Raw genomic sequence first — 17,760 nt, 5'->3', positions numbered from 1 at the left:
GGTGTAATATATAGTATACGGTGTAATATATAGTGTAGGGTGTAATATATAGTATACGGTGTAATATATAGTGTAGGGTGTAATATATAGTGTAGGGTGTAATATATAGTGTAGGGTGTAATATATAGTGTATGGTGTAATATATAGTGTATGGTGTAATATATAGTGTATGGTGTAATATATAGTGTAGGGTGTAATATATAGTGTATGGTGTAATATATAGTGTAGGGTGTAATATATAGTGTAGGGTGTAATATATAGTGTATGGTGTAATATATAGTGTAGGGTGTAATATATAGTATACAGTGTAATATATAGTGTAGGGTGTAATATATAGTGTAGGGTGTAATATATAGTGTATGGTGTAATATATAGTGTATGGTGTAATATATAGTGTAGGGTGTAATATATAGTGTAGGATGTAATATACAGTGTATGGTGCAATATATAGTGTAGGGTGTAATATATAGTGTATGGTGTAATATATAGTGTATGGTGTAATATATAGTGTAGGGTGTAATATATAGTGTAGGATGTAATATACAGTGTATGGTGTAATATATAGTGTAGGGTGTAATATATAGTATACAGTGTAATATATAGTGTAGGGTGTAATATATAGTGTATGGTGTAATATATAGTGTATGGTGTAATATATAGTGTGTGGTGTAATATATAGTGTAGGGTGTAATATATAATGTAGGGTGTAATATATAGTGTAGGGTGTAATATATAGTATACAGTTTCATATATAGTGTAGGGTGTAATATATAGTGTATGGTGTAATATATAGTATACAGTGTAATATATAGTGTAGGGTGTAATATATAGTGTATGGTGTAATATATAGTGTAGGGTGTAATATATAATGTAGGGTGTAATATATAGTGTAGGGTGTAATATATAGTATACAGTTTAATATATAGTGTAGGGTGTAATATATAGTGTATGGTGTAATATATAGTATACAGTGTAATATATAGTGTATGGTGTAATATATAGTGTATGGTGTAATATATAGTGTAGGGTGTAATATATATTGTAGGGTGTAATATATAGTGTATGGTGTAATATATAGTGTAGGGTGTAATATATAGTGTGTGGTGTAATATATTGTGTAGTGTATAATATATAGTGTAGGGTGTAATATATAGTGTAGGGTGTAATATATAGTGTAGGGTGTAATATATAGTGTATGGTGTAATATATAGTGTAGGGTGTAATATATAGTGTAGGGTGTAATATATAGTGTATGGTGTAATATATAGTGTAGGGTGTAATATATAGTGTATGGTGTAATATATAGTGTATGGTGTAATATATAGTATACGGTGTAATATATAGTGTAGGGTGTAATATATAGTATACGGTGTAATATATAGTGTAGGGTGTAATATATAGTGTAGGGTATAATATATAGTGTATGGTGTAATATATAGTATACGGTGTAATATATAGTGTAGGGTGTAATATATAGTATACGGTGTAATATACAGTGTATGGTGTAATATATAGTGTAGGGTGTAATATATAGTATACGGTGTAATATATAGTGTAGGGTGTAATATATAGTGTATGGTGTAATATATAGTATACGGTGTAATATACAGTGTAGGGTGTAATATATAGTATACGGTGTAATATACAGTGTATGGTGTAATATATAGTGTAGGGTGTAATATATAGTATACAGTGTAATATATAGTGTAGGGTGTAATATATAGTGTATTGTGTAATATATAGTGTATGGTGTAATATATAGTGTATGGTGTAATATATAGTGTAGGGTATAATATATAGTGTAGGGTATAATATATAGTATACAGTGTAATATATAGTGTATGGTGTAATATATAGTGTATGGTGTAATATATAGTGTATGGTGTAATATATAGTGTGTGGTGTAATATATAGTGTAGGGTGTAATATATAGTGTATGGTGTAATATATAGTGTATGGTGTAATACATAGTGTATGGTGTAATATATAGTGTATGGTGTAATATATAGTGTAGGGTGTAATATATAGTGTATGGTGTAATATATAGTGTAGGGTGTAATATATAGTGTATGGTGTAATATATAGTGTAGGGTGTAATATATAGTGTAGGGTGTAATATATAGTGTAGGGTATAATATATAGTGTATGGTGTAATATATAGTGTATGGTGTAATATATAGTATACAGTGTAATATATAGTGTATGGTGTAATATATAGTGTAGGGTGTAATATATAGTGTATGGTGTAATATATAGTGTAGGGTGTAATATATAGTGTAGGGTGTAATATATAGTGTAGGGTGTAATATATAGTGTATGGTGTAATATATAGTGTATGGTGTAATATATAGTATACAGTGTAATATATAGTGTATGGTGTAATATATAGTGTATGGTGTAATATATAGTGTAGGGTGTAATATATAGTGTATGGTGTAATATATAGTGTATGGTGTAATATATAGTGTATAGTGTAATATATAGTGTATGGTGTAATATATAGTGTAGGGTGTAATATATAGTGTAGGGTGTAATATATAGTGTATGGTGTAATATATAGTGTATGGTGTAATATATAGTGTATGGTGTAATATATAGTGTATGGTGTAATATATAGTGTAGGGTGTAATATATAGTGTATGGTGTAATATATAGTGTAGGGTGTAATATATAGTGTATGGTGTAATATATAGTGTAGGGTGTAATATATAGTGTATGGTGTAATATATAGTGTAGGGTGTAATATATAGTGTAGGGTGTAATATATAGTGTAGGGTGTAATATATAGTATAAAGTGTAATATATAGTGTAGGGTGTAATATATAGTGTAGGGTGTAATATATAGTGTATGGTGTAATATATAGTGTATGGTGTAATATATAGTGTGTGGTGTAATATATAGTGTAGGGTGTAATATATAATGTAGGGTGTAATATATAGTGTAGGGTGTAATATATAGTATACAGTTTAATATATAGTGTAGGGTGTAATATATAGTGTAAGGTGTAATATATAGTAAACAGTGTAATATATAGTGTAGGGTGTAATATATAGTGTATGGTGTAATATATAGTGTAGGGTGTAATATATAATGTAGGGTGTAATATATAGTGTAGGGTGTAATATATAGTATACAGTTTAATATATAGTGTAGGGTGTAATATATAGTGTATGGTGTAATATATAGTATACAGTGTAATATATAGTGTGTGGTGTAATATATTGTGTAGGGTATAATATATAGTGTAGGGTGTAATATATAGTGTAGGGTGTAATATATAGTGTAGGGTGTAATATATAGTGTATGGTGTAATATATAGTGTAGGGTGTAATATATAGTGTATGGTGTAATATATAGTGTATGGTGTAATATATAGTGTATAGTGTAATATATAGTGTAGGGTGTAATATATAGTGTAGGGTGTAATATATAGTGTAGGGTGTAATATATAGTGTATGGTGTAATATATAGTGTATGGTGTAATATATAGTGTATGGTGTAATATATAGTGTAGGGTGTAATATATAGTGTATGGTGTAATATATAGTGTAGGGTGTAATATATAGTGTATGGTGTAATATATAGTGTAGGGTGTAATATATAGTGTATGGTGTAATATATAGTGTAGGGTGTAATATATAGTGTATGGTGTAATATATAGTGTATGGTGTAATATATAGTGTAGGGTGTAATATATAGTGTATGGTGTAATATATAGTGTATGGTGTAATATATAGTGTATGGTGTAATATATAGTGTAGGGTGTAATATATAGTGTAGGGTGTAATATATAGTGTAGGGTGTAATATATAGTGTATGGTGTAATATATAGTGTATAGTGTAATATATAGTGTATGGTGTAATATATAGTGTAGGGTGTAATATATAGTGTAGGGTGTAATATATAGTGTAGGGTGTAATATATAGTATACAGTGTAATATATAGTGTAGGGTGTAATATATAGTGTAGGGTGTAATATATAGTGTATGGTGTAATATATAGTGTAGGGTGTAATATATAGTGTAGGATGTAATATACAGTGTATGGTGCAATATATAGTGTAGGGTGTAATATATAGTGTATGGTGTAATATATAGTGTATGGTGTAATATATAGTGTAGGGTGTAATATATAGTGTAGGATGTAATATACAGTGTATGGTGTAATATATAGTGTAGGGTGTAATATATAGTATACAGTGTAATATATAGTGTAGGGTGTAATATATAGTGTATGGTGTAATATATAGTGTATGGTGTAATATATAGTGTGTGGTGTAATATATAGTGTAGGGTGTAATATATAATGTAGGGTGTAATATATAGTGTAGGGTGTAATATATAGTGTATGGTGTAATATATAGTGTAGGGTGTAATATATAGTGTATGGTGTAATATATAGTGTATGGTGTAATATATAGTGTATAGTGTAATATATAGTGTAGGGTGTAATATATAGTGTAGGGTGTAATATATAGTGTAGGGTGTAATATATAGTGTATGGTGTAATATATAGTGTATGGTGTAATATATAGTGTATGGTGTAATATATAGTGTATGGTGTAATATATAGTGTAGGGTGTAATATATAGTGTATGGTGTAATATATAGTGTAGGGTGTAATATATAGTGTATGGTGTAATATATAGTGTAGGGTGTAATATATAGTGTATGGTGTAATATATAGTGTAGGGTGTAATATATAGTGTAGGGTGTAATATATAGTGTAGGGTGTAATATATAGTATACAGTGTAATATATAGTGTAGGGTGTAATATATAGTGTATGGTGTAATATATAGTGTATGGTGTAATATATAGTGTAGGGTGTAATATATAGTGTAGGATGTAATATACAGTGTATGGTGCAATATATAGTGTAGGGTGTAATATATAGTGTATGGTGTAATATATAGTGTATGGTGTAATATATAGTGTAGGGTGTAATATATAGTGTAGGATGTAATATACAGTGTATGGTGTAATATATAGTGTAGGGTGTAATATATAGTATACAGTGTAATATATAGTGTAGGGTGTAATATATAGTGTATGGTGTAATATATAGTGTATGGTGTAATATATAGTGTGTGGTGTAATATATAGTGTAGGGTGTAATATATAGTGTAGGGTGTAATATATAGTATACAGTTTAATATATAGTGTAGGGTGTAATATATAGTGTAAGGTGTAATATATAGTATACAGTGTAATATATAGTGTAGGGTGTAATATATAGTGTATGGTGTAATATATAGTGTAGGGTGTAATATATAATGTAGGGTGTAATATATAGTGTAGGGTGTAATATATAGTATACAGTTTAATATATAGTGTAGGGTGTAATATATAGTGTATGGTGTAATATATAGTATACAGTGTAATATATAGTGTGTGGTGTAATATATTGTGTAGGGTATAATATATAGTGTAGGGTGTAATATATAGTGTAGGGTGTAATATATAGTGTAGGGTGTAATATATAGTGTATGGTGTAATATATAGTGTAGGGTGTAATATATAGTATACAGTGTAATATATAGTGTATGGTGTAATATATAGTGTAGGGTGTAATATATAGTGTATGGTGTAATATATAGTGTAGGGTGTAATATATAGTGTAGGTTGTAATATAGTATACAGTGTAATATATAGTGTATGGTGTAATATATAGTGTATGGTGTAATATATAGTGTAGGGTGTAATATATAGTGTATGGTGTAATATATAGTGTATGGTGTAATATATAGTGTAGGGTGTAATATATAGTGTATGGTGTAATATATAGTGTACGGTGTAATATATAGTGTATGGTGTAATATATAGTGTAGGGTGTAATATATAGTGTAGGGCGTAATATATAGTGTAGGGTGTAATATATAGTGTATGGTGTAATATATAGTGTATAGTGTAATATATAGTGTATGGTGTAATATATAGTGTAGGGTGTAATATATAGTGTAGGGTGTAATATATAGTGTATGGTGTAATATATAGTATACAGTGTAATATATAGTGTATGGTGTAATATATAGTGTACGGTGTAATATATAGTGTATGGTGTAATATATAGTGTAGGGTGTAATATATAGTGTATGGTGTAATATATAGTGTAGGGTGTAATATACAGTGTATGGTGTAATATATAGTGTAGGGTGTAATATATAGTATACAGTGTAATATATAGTGTAGGGTGTAATATATAGTGTAGGGTGTAATATATAGTGTATGGTGTAATATATAGTGTATGGTGTAATATATAGTGTAGGGTGTAATATATAGTGTAGGATGTAATATACAGTGTATGGTGTAATATATAGTGTAGGGTGTAATATATAGTGTAGGGTGTAATATATAGTGTAGGGTGTAATATATAGTGTATGGTGTAATATATAGTGTATGGTGTAATATATAGTGTAGGGTGTAATATATAGTGTACGGTGTAATATATAGTGTAGGGTGTAATATATAGTGTATGGTGTAATATATAGTGTATGGTGTAATATATAGTGTAGGGTGTAATATATAGTGTAGGGTGTAATATATAGTATACAGTGTAATATATAGTGTATGGTGTAATATATAGTGTATGGTGTAATATATAGTGTAGGGTGTAATATATAGTGTAGGGCGTAATATATAGTGTAGGGTGTAATATATAGTGTATGGTGTAATATATAGTGTATGGTGTAATATATACTGTAGGGTATAATATATAGTGTAGGGTATAATATATAGTGTATGGTGTAATATATAGTGTAGGGTGTAATATATAGTGTAGGGCGTAATATATAGTGTAGGGTGTAATATATAGTGTATGGTGTAATATATAGTGTATGGTGTAATATATAGTTTCGGTGTAATATATAGTGTATGGTGTAATATATAGTGTATGGTGTAATATATAGTGTAGGGTGTAATATATAGTGTACGGTGTAATATATAGTGTAGGGTGTAACATATAGTGTATGGTGTAATATATAGTATACGGTGTAATATATAGTGTAGGGTGAAATATATAGTGTAGGGTGTAATATATAGTGTATGGTGTAATATATAGTATACAGTGTAATATATAGTGTATGGTGTAATATATAGTGTATGGTGTAATATATAGTGTATGGTGTAATATATAGTGTAGGGTGTAACATATAGTGTATGGTGTAATATATAGTATACGGTGTAATATATAGTGTAGGGTGAAATATATAGTGTAGGGTGTAATATATAGTGTATGGTGTAATATATAGTATACAGTGTAATATATAGTGTATGGTGTAATATATAGTGTATGGTGTAATATATAGTGTATGGTGTAATATATAGTGTAGGGTGTAACATATAGTGTATGGTGTAATATATAGTATACGGTGTAATATATAGTGTAGGGTGAAATATATAGTGTATGGTGTAATATATAGTATACGGTGTAATATATAGTGTAGGGTGTAATATATAGTGTATGGTGTAATATATAGTATACAGTGTAATATATAGTGTAGGGTGTAATATATAGTGTATGGTGTAATATATAGTGTATGGTGTAATATATAGTATACGGTGTAATATATAGTGTAGGGTGTAATATATAGTGTGTGGTGTAATATATAGTGTGTGGTGTAATATATAGTGTAGGGTGTAATATATAGTGTAGGGTGTAATATATAGTATACGGTGTAATATATAGTGTAGGGTGTAATATATAGTGTATGGTGTAATATATAGTGTATGGTGTAATATATAGTGTAGGGTATAATATATAGTGTATGGTGTAATATATAGTGTATGGTGTAATATATAGTGTAGGGTGTAATATATAGTGTAGGGTGTAATATATAGTGTATGGTGTAATATATAGTGTAGGGTGTAATATATAGCGTACGGTGTAATATATAGTGTAGGGTGTTATATATAGTGTAGGGTGTAATATATAGTATACAGTGTAATATATAGTGTAGGGTGTAATATATAGTGTAGGGTGTAATATATAGTGTATTGTGTAATATATAGTGTATGGTGTAATATATAGTGTATGGTGTAATATATAGTGTAGGGTATAATATATAGTGTAGGGTGTAATATATAGTGTACGGTGTAATATATAGTGTAGGGTGTAATATATAGTGTAGGGTGTAATATATAGTGTAGGGTGTAATATATAGTGTATGGTGTAATATATAGTGTAGGGTATAATATATAGTGTATGGTGTAATATATAGTGTATGGTGTAATATATAGTGTAGGGTGTAATATATAGTGTAGGGTGTAATATATAGTGTATGGTGTAATATATAGTGTAGGGTGTAATATATAGCGTACAGTGTAATATATAGTGTAGGGTGTTATATATAGTGTAGGGTGTAATATATAGTGTATTGTGTAATATATAGTGTATGGTGTAATATATAGTGTATGGTGTAATATATAGTGTAGGGTATAATATATAGTGTAGGGTATAATATATAGTATACAGTGTAATATATAGTGTATGGTGTAATATATAGTGTATGGTGTAATATATAGTGTATGGTGTAATATATAGTGTGTGGTGTAATATATAGTGTAGGGTGTAATATATAGTGTATGGTGTAATATATAGTGTAGGGTGTAATACATAGTGTATGGTGTAATATATAGTGTAGGGTGTAATATATAGTGTAGGGTGTAATATATAGTGTATGGTGTAATATATAGTGTAGGGTGTAATATATAGTGTAGGGTGTAATATATAGTGTATGGTGTAATATATAGTGTATGGTGTAATATATAGTATACAGTGTAATATATAGTGTATGGTGTAATATATAGTGTAGGGTGTAATATATAGTGTATGGTGTAATATATAGTGTATGGTGTAATATATAGTGTAGGGTGTAATATATAGTGTAGGGTGTAATATATAGTGTATGGTGTAATATATAGTGTATGGTGTAATATATAGTATACAGTGTAATATATAGTGTATGGTGTAATATATAGTGTAGGGTGTAATATATAGTGTATGGTGTAATATATAGTGTAGGGTGTAATATATAGTGTAGGGTATAATATATAGTGTATGGTGTAATATATAGTGTATGGTGTAATATATAGTATACGGTGTAATATATAGTGTATGGTGTAATATATAGTGTAGGGTGTAATATATAGTGTAGGGTGTAATATATAGTGTAGGGTGTAATATATAGTGTAGGGTGTAATATATAGTGTATGGTGTAATATATAGTGTATAGTGTAATATATAGTGTATGGTGTAATATATAGTGTATGGTGTAATATATAGTGTAGGGTGTAATATATAGTGTATGGTGTAATATATAGTGTATGGTGTAATATATAGTGTATAGTGTAATATATAGTGTATGGTGTAATATATAGTGTAGGGTGTAATATATAGTGTAGGGTGTAATATATAGTGTAGGGTGTAATATATAGTGTATGGTGTAATATATAGTATACAGTGTAATATATAGTGTATGGTGTAATATATAGTGTATGGTGTAATATATAGTGTATGGTGTAATATATAGTGTAATATATAGTGTATGGTGTAATATATAGTGTAGGGTGTAATATATAGTGTATGGTGTAATATATAGTATACGGTGTAATATATAGTGTATGGTGTAATATATAGTGTATGGTGTAATATATAGTGTAGGGTGTAATATATAGTGTATGGTGTAATATATAGTGTATGGTGTAATATATAGTGTAGGGTGTAATATATAGTGTAGGGTGTAATATATAGTGTATGGTGTAATATATAGTGTATGGTGTAATATATAGTGTGTGGTGTAATATATAGTGTAGGGTGTAATATATAATGTAGGGTGTAATATATAGTGTAGGGTGTAATATATAGTATACAGTTTAATATATAGTGTAGGGTGTAATATATAGTGTATGGTGTAATATATAGTATACAGTGTAATATATAGTGTAGGGTGTAATATATAGTGTATGGTGTAATATATAGTGTAGGGTGTAATATATAATGTAGGGTGTAATATATAGTGTATGGTGTAATATATAGTGTATGGTGTAATATATAGTATACAGTTTAATATATAGTGTAGGGTGTAATATATAGTGTATGGTGTAATATATAGTATACAGTGTAATATATAGTGTGTGGTGTAATATATTGTGTAGGGTATAATATATAGTGTAGGGTGTAATATATAGTGTAGGGTGTAATATATAGTGTAGGGTGTAAAATATAGTGTATTGTGTAATATATAGTGTAGGGTGTAATATATAGTATACAGTGTAATATATAGTGTATGGTGTAATATATAGTGTAGGGTGTAATATATAGTGTAGGGTGTAATATATAGTATACAGTGTAATATATAGTGTATGGTGTAATATATAGTGTAGGGTGTAATATATAGTGTATGGTGTAATATATAGTGTACGGTGTAATATATAGTGTATGGTGTAATATACAGTGTAGGGTGTAATATATAGTGTAGGGCATAATATATAGTGTAGGGTGTAATATATAGTGTATGGTGTAATATATAGTGTATAGTGTAATATATAGTGTATGGTGTAATATATAGTGTAGGGTGTAATATATAGTGTAGGGTGTAATATATAGTGTATGGTGTAATATATAGTATACAGTGTAATATATAGTGTATGGTGTAATATATAGTGTACGGTGTAATATATAGTGTATGGTGTAATATATAGTGTAGGGTGTAATATATAGTGTATGGTGTAATATATAGTGTAGGGTGTAATATACTGTGTATGGTGTAATATATAGTGTAGGGTGTAATATATAGTATACAGTGTAATATATAGTGTAGGGTGTAATATATAGTGTAGGGTGTAATATATAGTGTATGGTGTAATATATAGTGTATGGTGTAATATATAGTGTAGGGTGTAATATATAGTGTAGGATGTAATATACAGTGTATGGTGTAATATATAGTGTAGGGTGTAATATATAGTGTAGGGTGTAATATATAGTGTAGGGTGTAATATATAGTGTAGGGTGTAATATATAGTGTATGGTGTAATATATAGTGTATGGTGTAATATATAGTGTAGGGTGTAATATATAGTGTACGGTGTAATATATAGTGTAGGGTGTAATATATAGTGTATGGTGTAATATATAGTGTATGGTGTAATATATAGTGTAGGGTGTAATATATAGTGTAGGGTGTAATATATAGTGTAGGGTGTAATATATAGTGTAGGGTGTAATATATAGTGTATGGTGTAATATATAGTATACGGTGTAATATATAGTGTATGGTGTACTATATAGTATACAGTGTAATATATAGTGTAGGGTGTAATATATAGTGTATGGTGTAATGTATAGTGTATGGTGTAATGTATAGTGTAGGGAGTAATATATAGTGTATGGTGTAATATATAGTATACGGTGTAATATATAGTGTAGGGTGTAATATATAGTGTATGGTGTAATATATAGTATACGGTGTAATATATAGTGTATGGTGTAATGTATAGTGTATGGTGTAATATATAGTGTAGGGTGTAATATATAGTGTAGGGTGTAATATATAGTATACAGTGTAATATATAGTGTATGGTGTAATATATAGTGTAGGGTGTAATATATAGTGTATGGTGTAATATATAGTGTACGGTGTAATATATAGTGTATGGTGTAATATACAGTGTAGGGTGTAATATATAGTGTAGGGCATAATATATAGTGTAGGGTGTAATATATAGTGTATGGTGTAATATATAGTGTATAGTGTAATATATAGTGTATGGTGTAATATATAGTGTAGGGTGTAATATATAGTGTAGGGTGTAATATATAGTGTATGGTGTAATATATAGTATACAGTGTAATATATAGTGTATGGTGTAATATATAGTGTACGGTGTAATATATAGTGTATGGTGTAATATATAGTGTAGGGTGTAATATATAGTGTATGGTGTAATATATAGTGTAGGGTGTAATATACTGTGTATGGTGTAATATATAGTGTAGGGTGTAATATATAGTATACAGTGTAATATATAGTGTAGGGTGTAATATATAGTGTAGGGTGTAATATATAGTGTATGGTGTAATATATAGTGTATGGTGTAATATATAGTGTAGGGTGTAATATATAGTGTAGGATGTAATATACAGTGTATGGTGTAATATATAGTGTAGGGTGTAATATATAGTGTAGGGTGTAATATATAGTGTAGGGTGTAATATATAGTGTAGGGTGTAATATATAGTGTATGGTGTAATATATAGTGTATGGTGTAATATATAGTGTAGGGTGTAATATATAGTGTACGGTGTAATATATAGTGTAGGGTGTAATATATAGTGTATGGTGTAATATATAGTGTATGGTGTAATATATAGTGTAGGGTGTAATATATAGTGTAGGGTGTAATATATAGTGTAGGGTGTAATATATAGTGTAGGGTGTAATATATAGTGTATGGTGTAATATATAGTATACGGTGTAATATATAGTGTATGGTGTACTATATAGTATACAGTGTAATATATAGTGTAGGGTGTAATATATAGTGTATGGTGTAATGTATAGTGTATGGTGTAATGTATAGTGTAGGGAGTAATATATAGTGTATGGTGTAATATATAGTATACGGTGTAATATATAGTGTAGGGTGTAATATATAGTGTATGGTGTAATATATAGTATACGGTGTAATATATAGTGTATGGTGTAATGTATAGTGTATGGTGTAATGTATAGTGTAGGGTGTAATATATAGTGTACGGTGTAATATATAGTGTATGGTGTAATATATAGTGTATGGTGTAATGTATAGTGTATGGTGTACTATATAGTATACAGTGTAATATATAGTGTATGGTGTAATATATAGTGTATGGTGTAATATATAGTATACGGTGTAATATATAGTGTATGGTGTAATATATAGTGTATGGTGTAATATATAGTGTATGGTGTAATATATAGTGTAGGGTGTAATATATAGTATACAGTGTAATATATAGTGTAGGGTGTAATATATAGTGTAGGGTGTAATATATAGTGTATGGTGTAATATATAGTGTAGGGTGTAATATATAGTGTAGGGTGTAATATATAGTGTAGGGTGTAATATATAGTATACAGTGTAATATATAGTGTATGGTGTAATATATAGTGTAGGGTGTAATATATAGTGTATGGTGTAATATATAGTGTATGGTGTAATATATAGCGTAGGGTGTAATATATAGTATACAGTGTAATATATAGTGTATGGTGTAATATATAGTGTAGGGTGTAATATATAGTATACAGTGTAATATATAGTGTATGGTGTAATATATAGTGTAGGGTGTAATATATAGTGTAGGGTGTAATATATAGTGTATGGTGTAATATATAGTGTAGGGTGTAATATATAGTGTAGGGTGTAATATATAGTGTAGGGTGTAATATATAGTATACAGTGTAATATATAGTGTATGGTGTAATATATAGTGTAGGGTGTAATATATAGTGTATGGTGTAATATATAGTGTATGGTGTAATATATAGCGTAGGGTGTAATATATAGTGTATGGTATAATATATAGTGTATGGTGTAATATATAGTGTATGGTGTAATATATAGTGTATGGTGTAATATATAGTATACGGTGTAACATATAGTATACAGTGTAATATATAGTGTATGGTGTAATATATAGTATACAGTGTAATATATAGTATACGGTGTAACATATAGTGTAGGGTGTAATATATAGTGTAGGGTGTAATATATAGTGTATGGTGTAATATATAGTATACGGTGTAACATATAGTGTAGGGTGTAATATATAGTGTACGGTGTAATATATAGTGTATGGTGTAATATATAGTGTACGGTGTAATATATAGTGTATGGTGTACTATATAGTATACAGTGTAATATATAGTGTATGGTGTAATATATAGTATACGGTGTAATATATAGTGTATGGTGTAATATATAGTGTATGGTGTAATATATAGTATACGGTGTAACATATAGTGTACGGTGTAATATATAGTGTATGGTGTACTATATAGTATACAGTGTAATGTATAGTGTATGGTGTAATATATAGTATACAGTGTAATATATAGTGTATGGTGTAATATATAGTGTATGGTGTAATATATAGTATACAGTGTAATATATAGTATACAGTGTAACATATAGTGTAGGGTGTAATATATAGTGTATGGTGTAATATATAGTGTATGGTGTAATATATAGTGTATGGTGTAATATATAGTGTATGGTGTAATATATAGTATACGGTGTAACATATAGTGTACGGTGTAATATATAGTGTATGGTGTACTATATAGTATACAGTGTAATATATAGTGTATGGTGTAATATATAGTATACAGTGTAATATATAGTGTATGGTGTAATATATAGTATACAGTGTAATATATAGTGTATGGTGTAATATATAGTGTATGGTGTAATATATAGTATACGGTGTAACATATAGTGTAGGGTGTAATATATAGTGTACGGTGTAATATATAGTGTATGGTGTAATATTTAGTGTACAGTGTAATATATAGTGTATGGTGTAATATATAGTATACGGTGTAATATATAGTGTATGGTGTAATATATAGTATACAGTGTAATATATAGTATACGGTGTAACATATAGTGTATGGTGTAATATATAGTGTATGGTGTAATATATAGTGTAGGGTGTAATATATAGTGTATGGTGTAATATATAGTGTATGGTGTAATATATAGTGTATGGTGTAATATATAGTGTATGGTGTAACATATAGTGTACGGTGTAATATATAGTGTATGGTGTACTATATAGTATACAGTGTAATATATAGTGTATGGTGTAATATATAGTATACAGTGTAATATATAGTGTATGGTGTAATATATAGTATACAGTGTAATATATAGTGTATGGTGTAATATATAGTGTATGGTGTAATATATAGTGTATGGTGTAATATATAGTGTATGGTGTAACATATAGTGTACGGTGTAATATATAGTGTATGGTGTACTATATAGTATACAGTGTAATATATAGTGTATGGTGTAATATATAGTATACAGTGTAATATATAGTGTATGGTGTAATATATAGTATACAGTGTAATATATAGTGTATGGTGTAATATATAGTGTAGGGTGTAATATATAGTATACGGTGTAACATATAGTGTAGGATGTAATATATAGTGTACGGTGTAATATATAGTGTATGGTGTAATATATAGTGTACAGTGTAACATATAGTGTATGGTGTAATATATAGTATACGGTGTAATATATAGTGTATGGTGTAATATATAGTATACAGTGTAATATATAGTATACGGTGTAACATATAGTGTAGGGTGTAATATATAGTGTATGGTGTAATATATAGTATACGGTGTAACATATAGTGTAGGGTGTAATATATAGTGTATGGTTTAATGTATAGTGTAGGATCTCTGCCTGTACTGTATATTGTACTTCTCTGCTATGCAGTATACATGAGGTATATACTATATACTCAGCTGTGTAACGTTACACACAATATGTTCTTTAATTCTTCAGCTACCAATCAGACCTGACCTTTCCTTTCAGGGCACTTTGGTGTTTCCATTCCTGACCTCTGTCCTGAAAGACCCCAAATATTTCAAGAACCCGGATGAGTTTGATCCCGGACGCTTTTTGGACGAGACTGGTTGCATTAAGAAAAGTGACGCCTTTATGCCGTTCTCCATAGGTAAGGCCTTATTACTTATACTATGACTGACGTTGAGCTCTATGTAATCCTGGGGTTTGGTATCTGAATATATGTTGATTTCTTATTTGATCTTGTTGATGACTTTAGGCTGGGATTAGAAAGATCAAACATGTAATGTGATAAGACATCGGACTCCACAATCCTACGTTATCTATATATAAACATTTGGGGACATTTTTTGTGGGTTTTCTGGCATAGATGAGTGATGTCACCTCCTTGTGCTTGCTGTTGCCTTGTGTATGGTGGCTCTATATTGTTACTGTTTGTATCTACATCTCTGACCTTTGGCTTTTCTTGTGACTATTCTCTTGGATTTTGATTCTGTACTGCGCTATCTGACTAGAACTTTATGTATATAAGTATTCAGGGTGAGGATAGTTTGTGAAATCACATTTGCTGCGTGGATTTTCTAAAATGGACAATTCCGCACAAATTTAACCTTTTATTGTATATGCTTGTTCTGTCTTCTCAGGCAAACGTTTGTGCTTGGGAGAAGGTCTGGCCCGGATGGAGCTTTTCCTCTTTCTAACCACTACATTGCAAAGGTTTACCTTGGAGCCCACCGAAGACAGAAACAATCTGAGTATCGGACCGGAGCCCAACACTAACGCTTCAAGACCTCGTCCGTACCAGTTGAAGGTTATCCCTCGATTTTGAGTTGGAGGAAAACTTCTAAAAAGAAACCTGGAGGGCCTTAACTTTACAAGATGAGAAGACAGCTCTAAACTTCAAGGATGTTGATTGAAAAAAGAATAGAATAGAATAGATTTGTTTCCAGAACATTCCATAGACTTTTCTTTATTGAATATTCTATACTGATATTGCTGAGGATTTCCCAACCCAACTACGCAAAGTCTTTCCTTTCTCCAAAAATGATCTTAGAGCTTTGAGCCTGATAATACGACCTCCAATTTGTCCGTTGTACAAAGAACTCCTAGACTTGGTAGCACTTATTACTTATTATTATTGCGGGTATCTTTGTTTTTTATCTAGTATTGAGATTGCTTTGGGTTTGGTAGCACTTATTAGACCACCATTCACTGGTGCTTGGGATGATGTTTACTGATAAGGAGGTCTCCTACGTCTTCACACGTTCTCATGGTTTCACCAATAGTCTGTGCCTTGAGGAACATTGGATGGAAACAAACTCTACCATTTCTGAACAGCTCAGACACAATCTACCATCTTCTGGGGATCTGTGATGCTTGGGGCACCCTCTCCCACATCTAGTTCACGGCCCAAGTTTGAGGCCTTTCTGGGATCATGTTCAGGATAGAATCCATTATGTCTGCTCTATCGATATCCATTTCAAGTCAAGGCTGGTGCTCCTATGAGCCCTCACGTTCTCCTTAACGCCAGTGGGACATGATCTTACTACCTGGTTGATCACAGTAGTTAGCCTGAAAGACTAATAATAGACCCAAATTAGAGACTTGGAATCCCAGGGACTGGGTCACCACCTTGGTCCTTAGGCCTATGTACTTGTTTGCAGTATGACATTGTCTACAACCCTGACTAATGTATATCTACGCTCTACCATAGATGGCACTGGATGGTTTCTACACAGAGTTGTCAAACCTTCCACCCTTCCTCCTCCCTTTCCCTGATTGTACATACCCCACCCCCTACCCCATTTTCTTCGTTCAGGACCTCACCATTATATCTGGCACAAGGAGTCTGGATTCTCTCCTCACTTCTGATTCTTTAGCCCCTGAGGACACAATATTGCACTTTATTTTGATCATTATTTTTGTCTATATTTATAAAAATGAAAAAAATAAATAAATAAATAAACAGAATTGATAAGAATTCCATCCTGGTCTTCTGTTACTGTGTAGCCTTGTACAATATCCTACTAGGATTCTGTCTTATAATAAGGGTTGTATAGTATATTTTTTATGCTTCATATATCTAAAGCTGCCCATATACCTTAGTGATTGTATGTACAACCCCCAATAGGCATTTACATGTCCGTCTCTACCCTATGTTATGGAGAAGGC

The 17,760-nt window shown here is 29.8% G+C and overlaps 1 protein-coding gene across 1 annotated transcript in view; it reads left to right on the top strand.

The window, feature by feature from the left end:
* Positions 1-17,466, top strand: part of LOC142184144 (cytochrome P450 2A4-like) — a 37,615-nt gene extending 20,149 nt beyond the window's left edge. The window contains exons 8-9 of the mRNA XM_075258874.1: positions 15,598-15,739; positions 16,233-17,466. Of these exons, the coding sequence (XP_075114975.1) occupies positions 15,598-15,739; positions 16,233-16,417 (327 nt within the window). The 3' untranslated portion in view covers positions 16,418-17,466. The remainder of the gene's footprint in view (positions 1-15,597; positions 15,740-16,232) is intronic.
* Positions 17,467-17,760: the final 294 nt, after the last annotated feature.

This window comes from Leptodactylus fuscus, chromosome 11, assembly GCF_031893055.1.
Source record: "Leptodactylus fuscus isolate aLepFus1 chromosome 11, aLepFus1.hap2, whole genome shotgun sequence".
Classification (NCBI taxonomy): domain Eukaryota; kingdom Metazoa; phylum Chordata; class Amphibia; order Anura; family Leptodactylidae; genus Leptodactylus; species Leptodactylus fuscus.
This window is presented reverse-complemented; position numbering and strand designations above follow the sequence as displayed.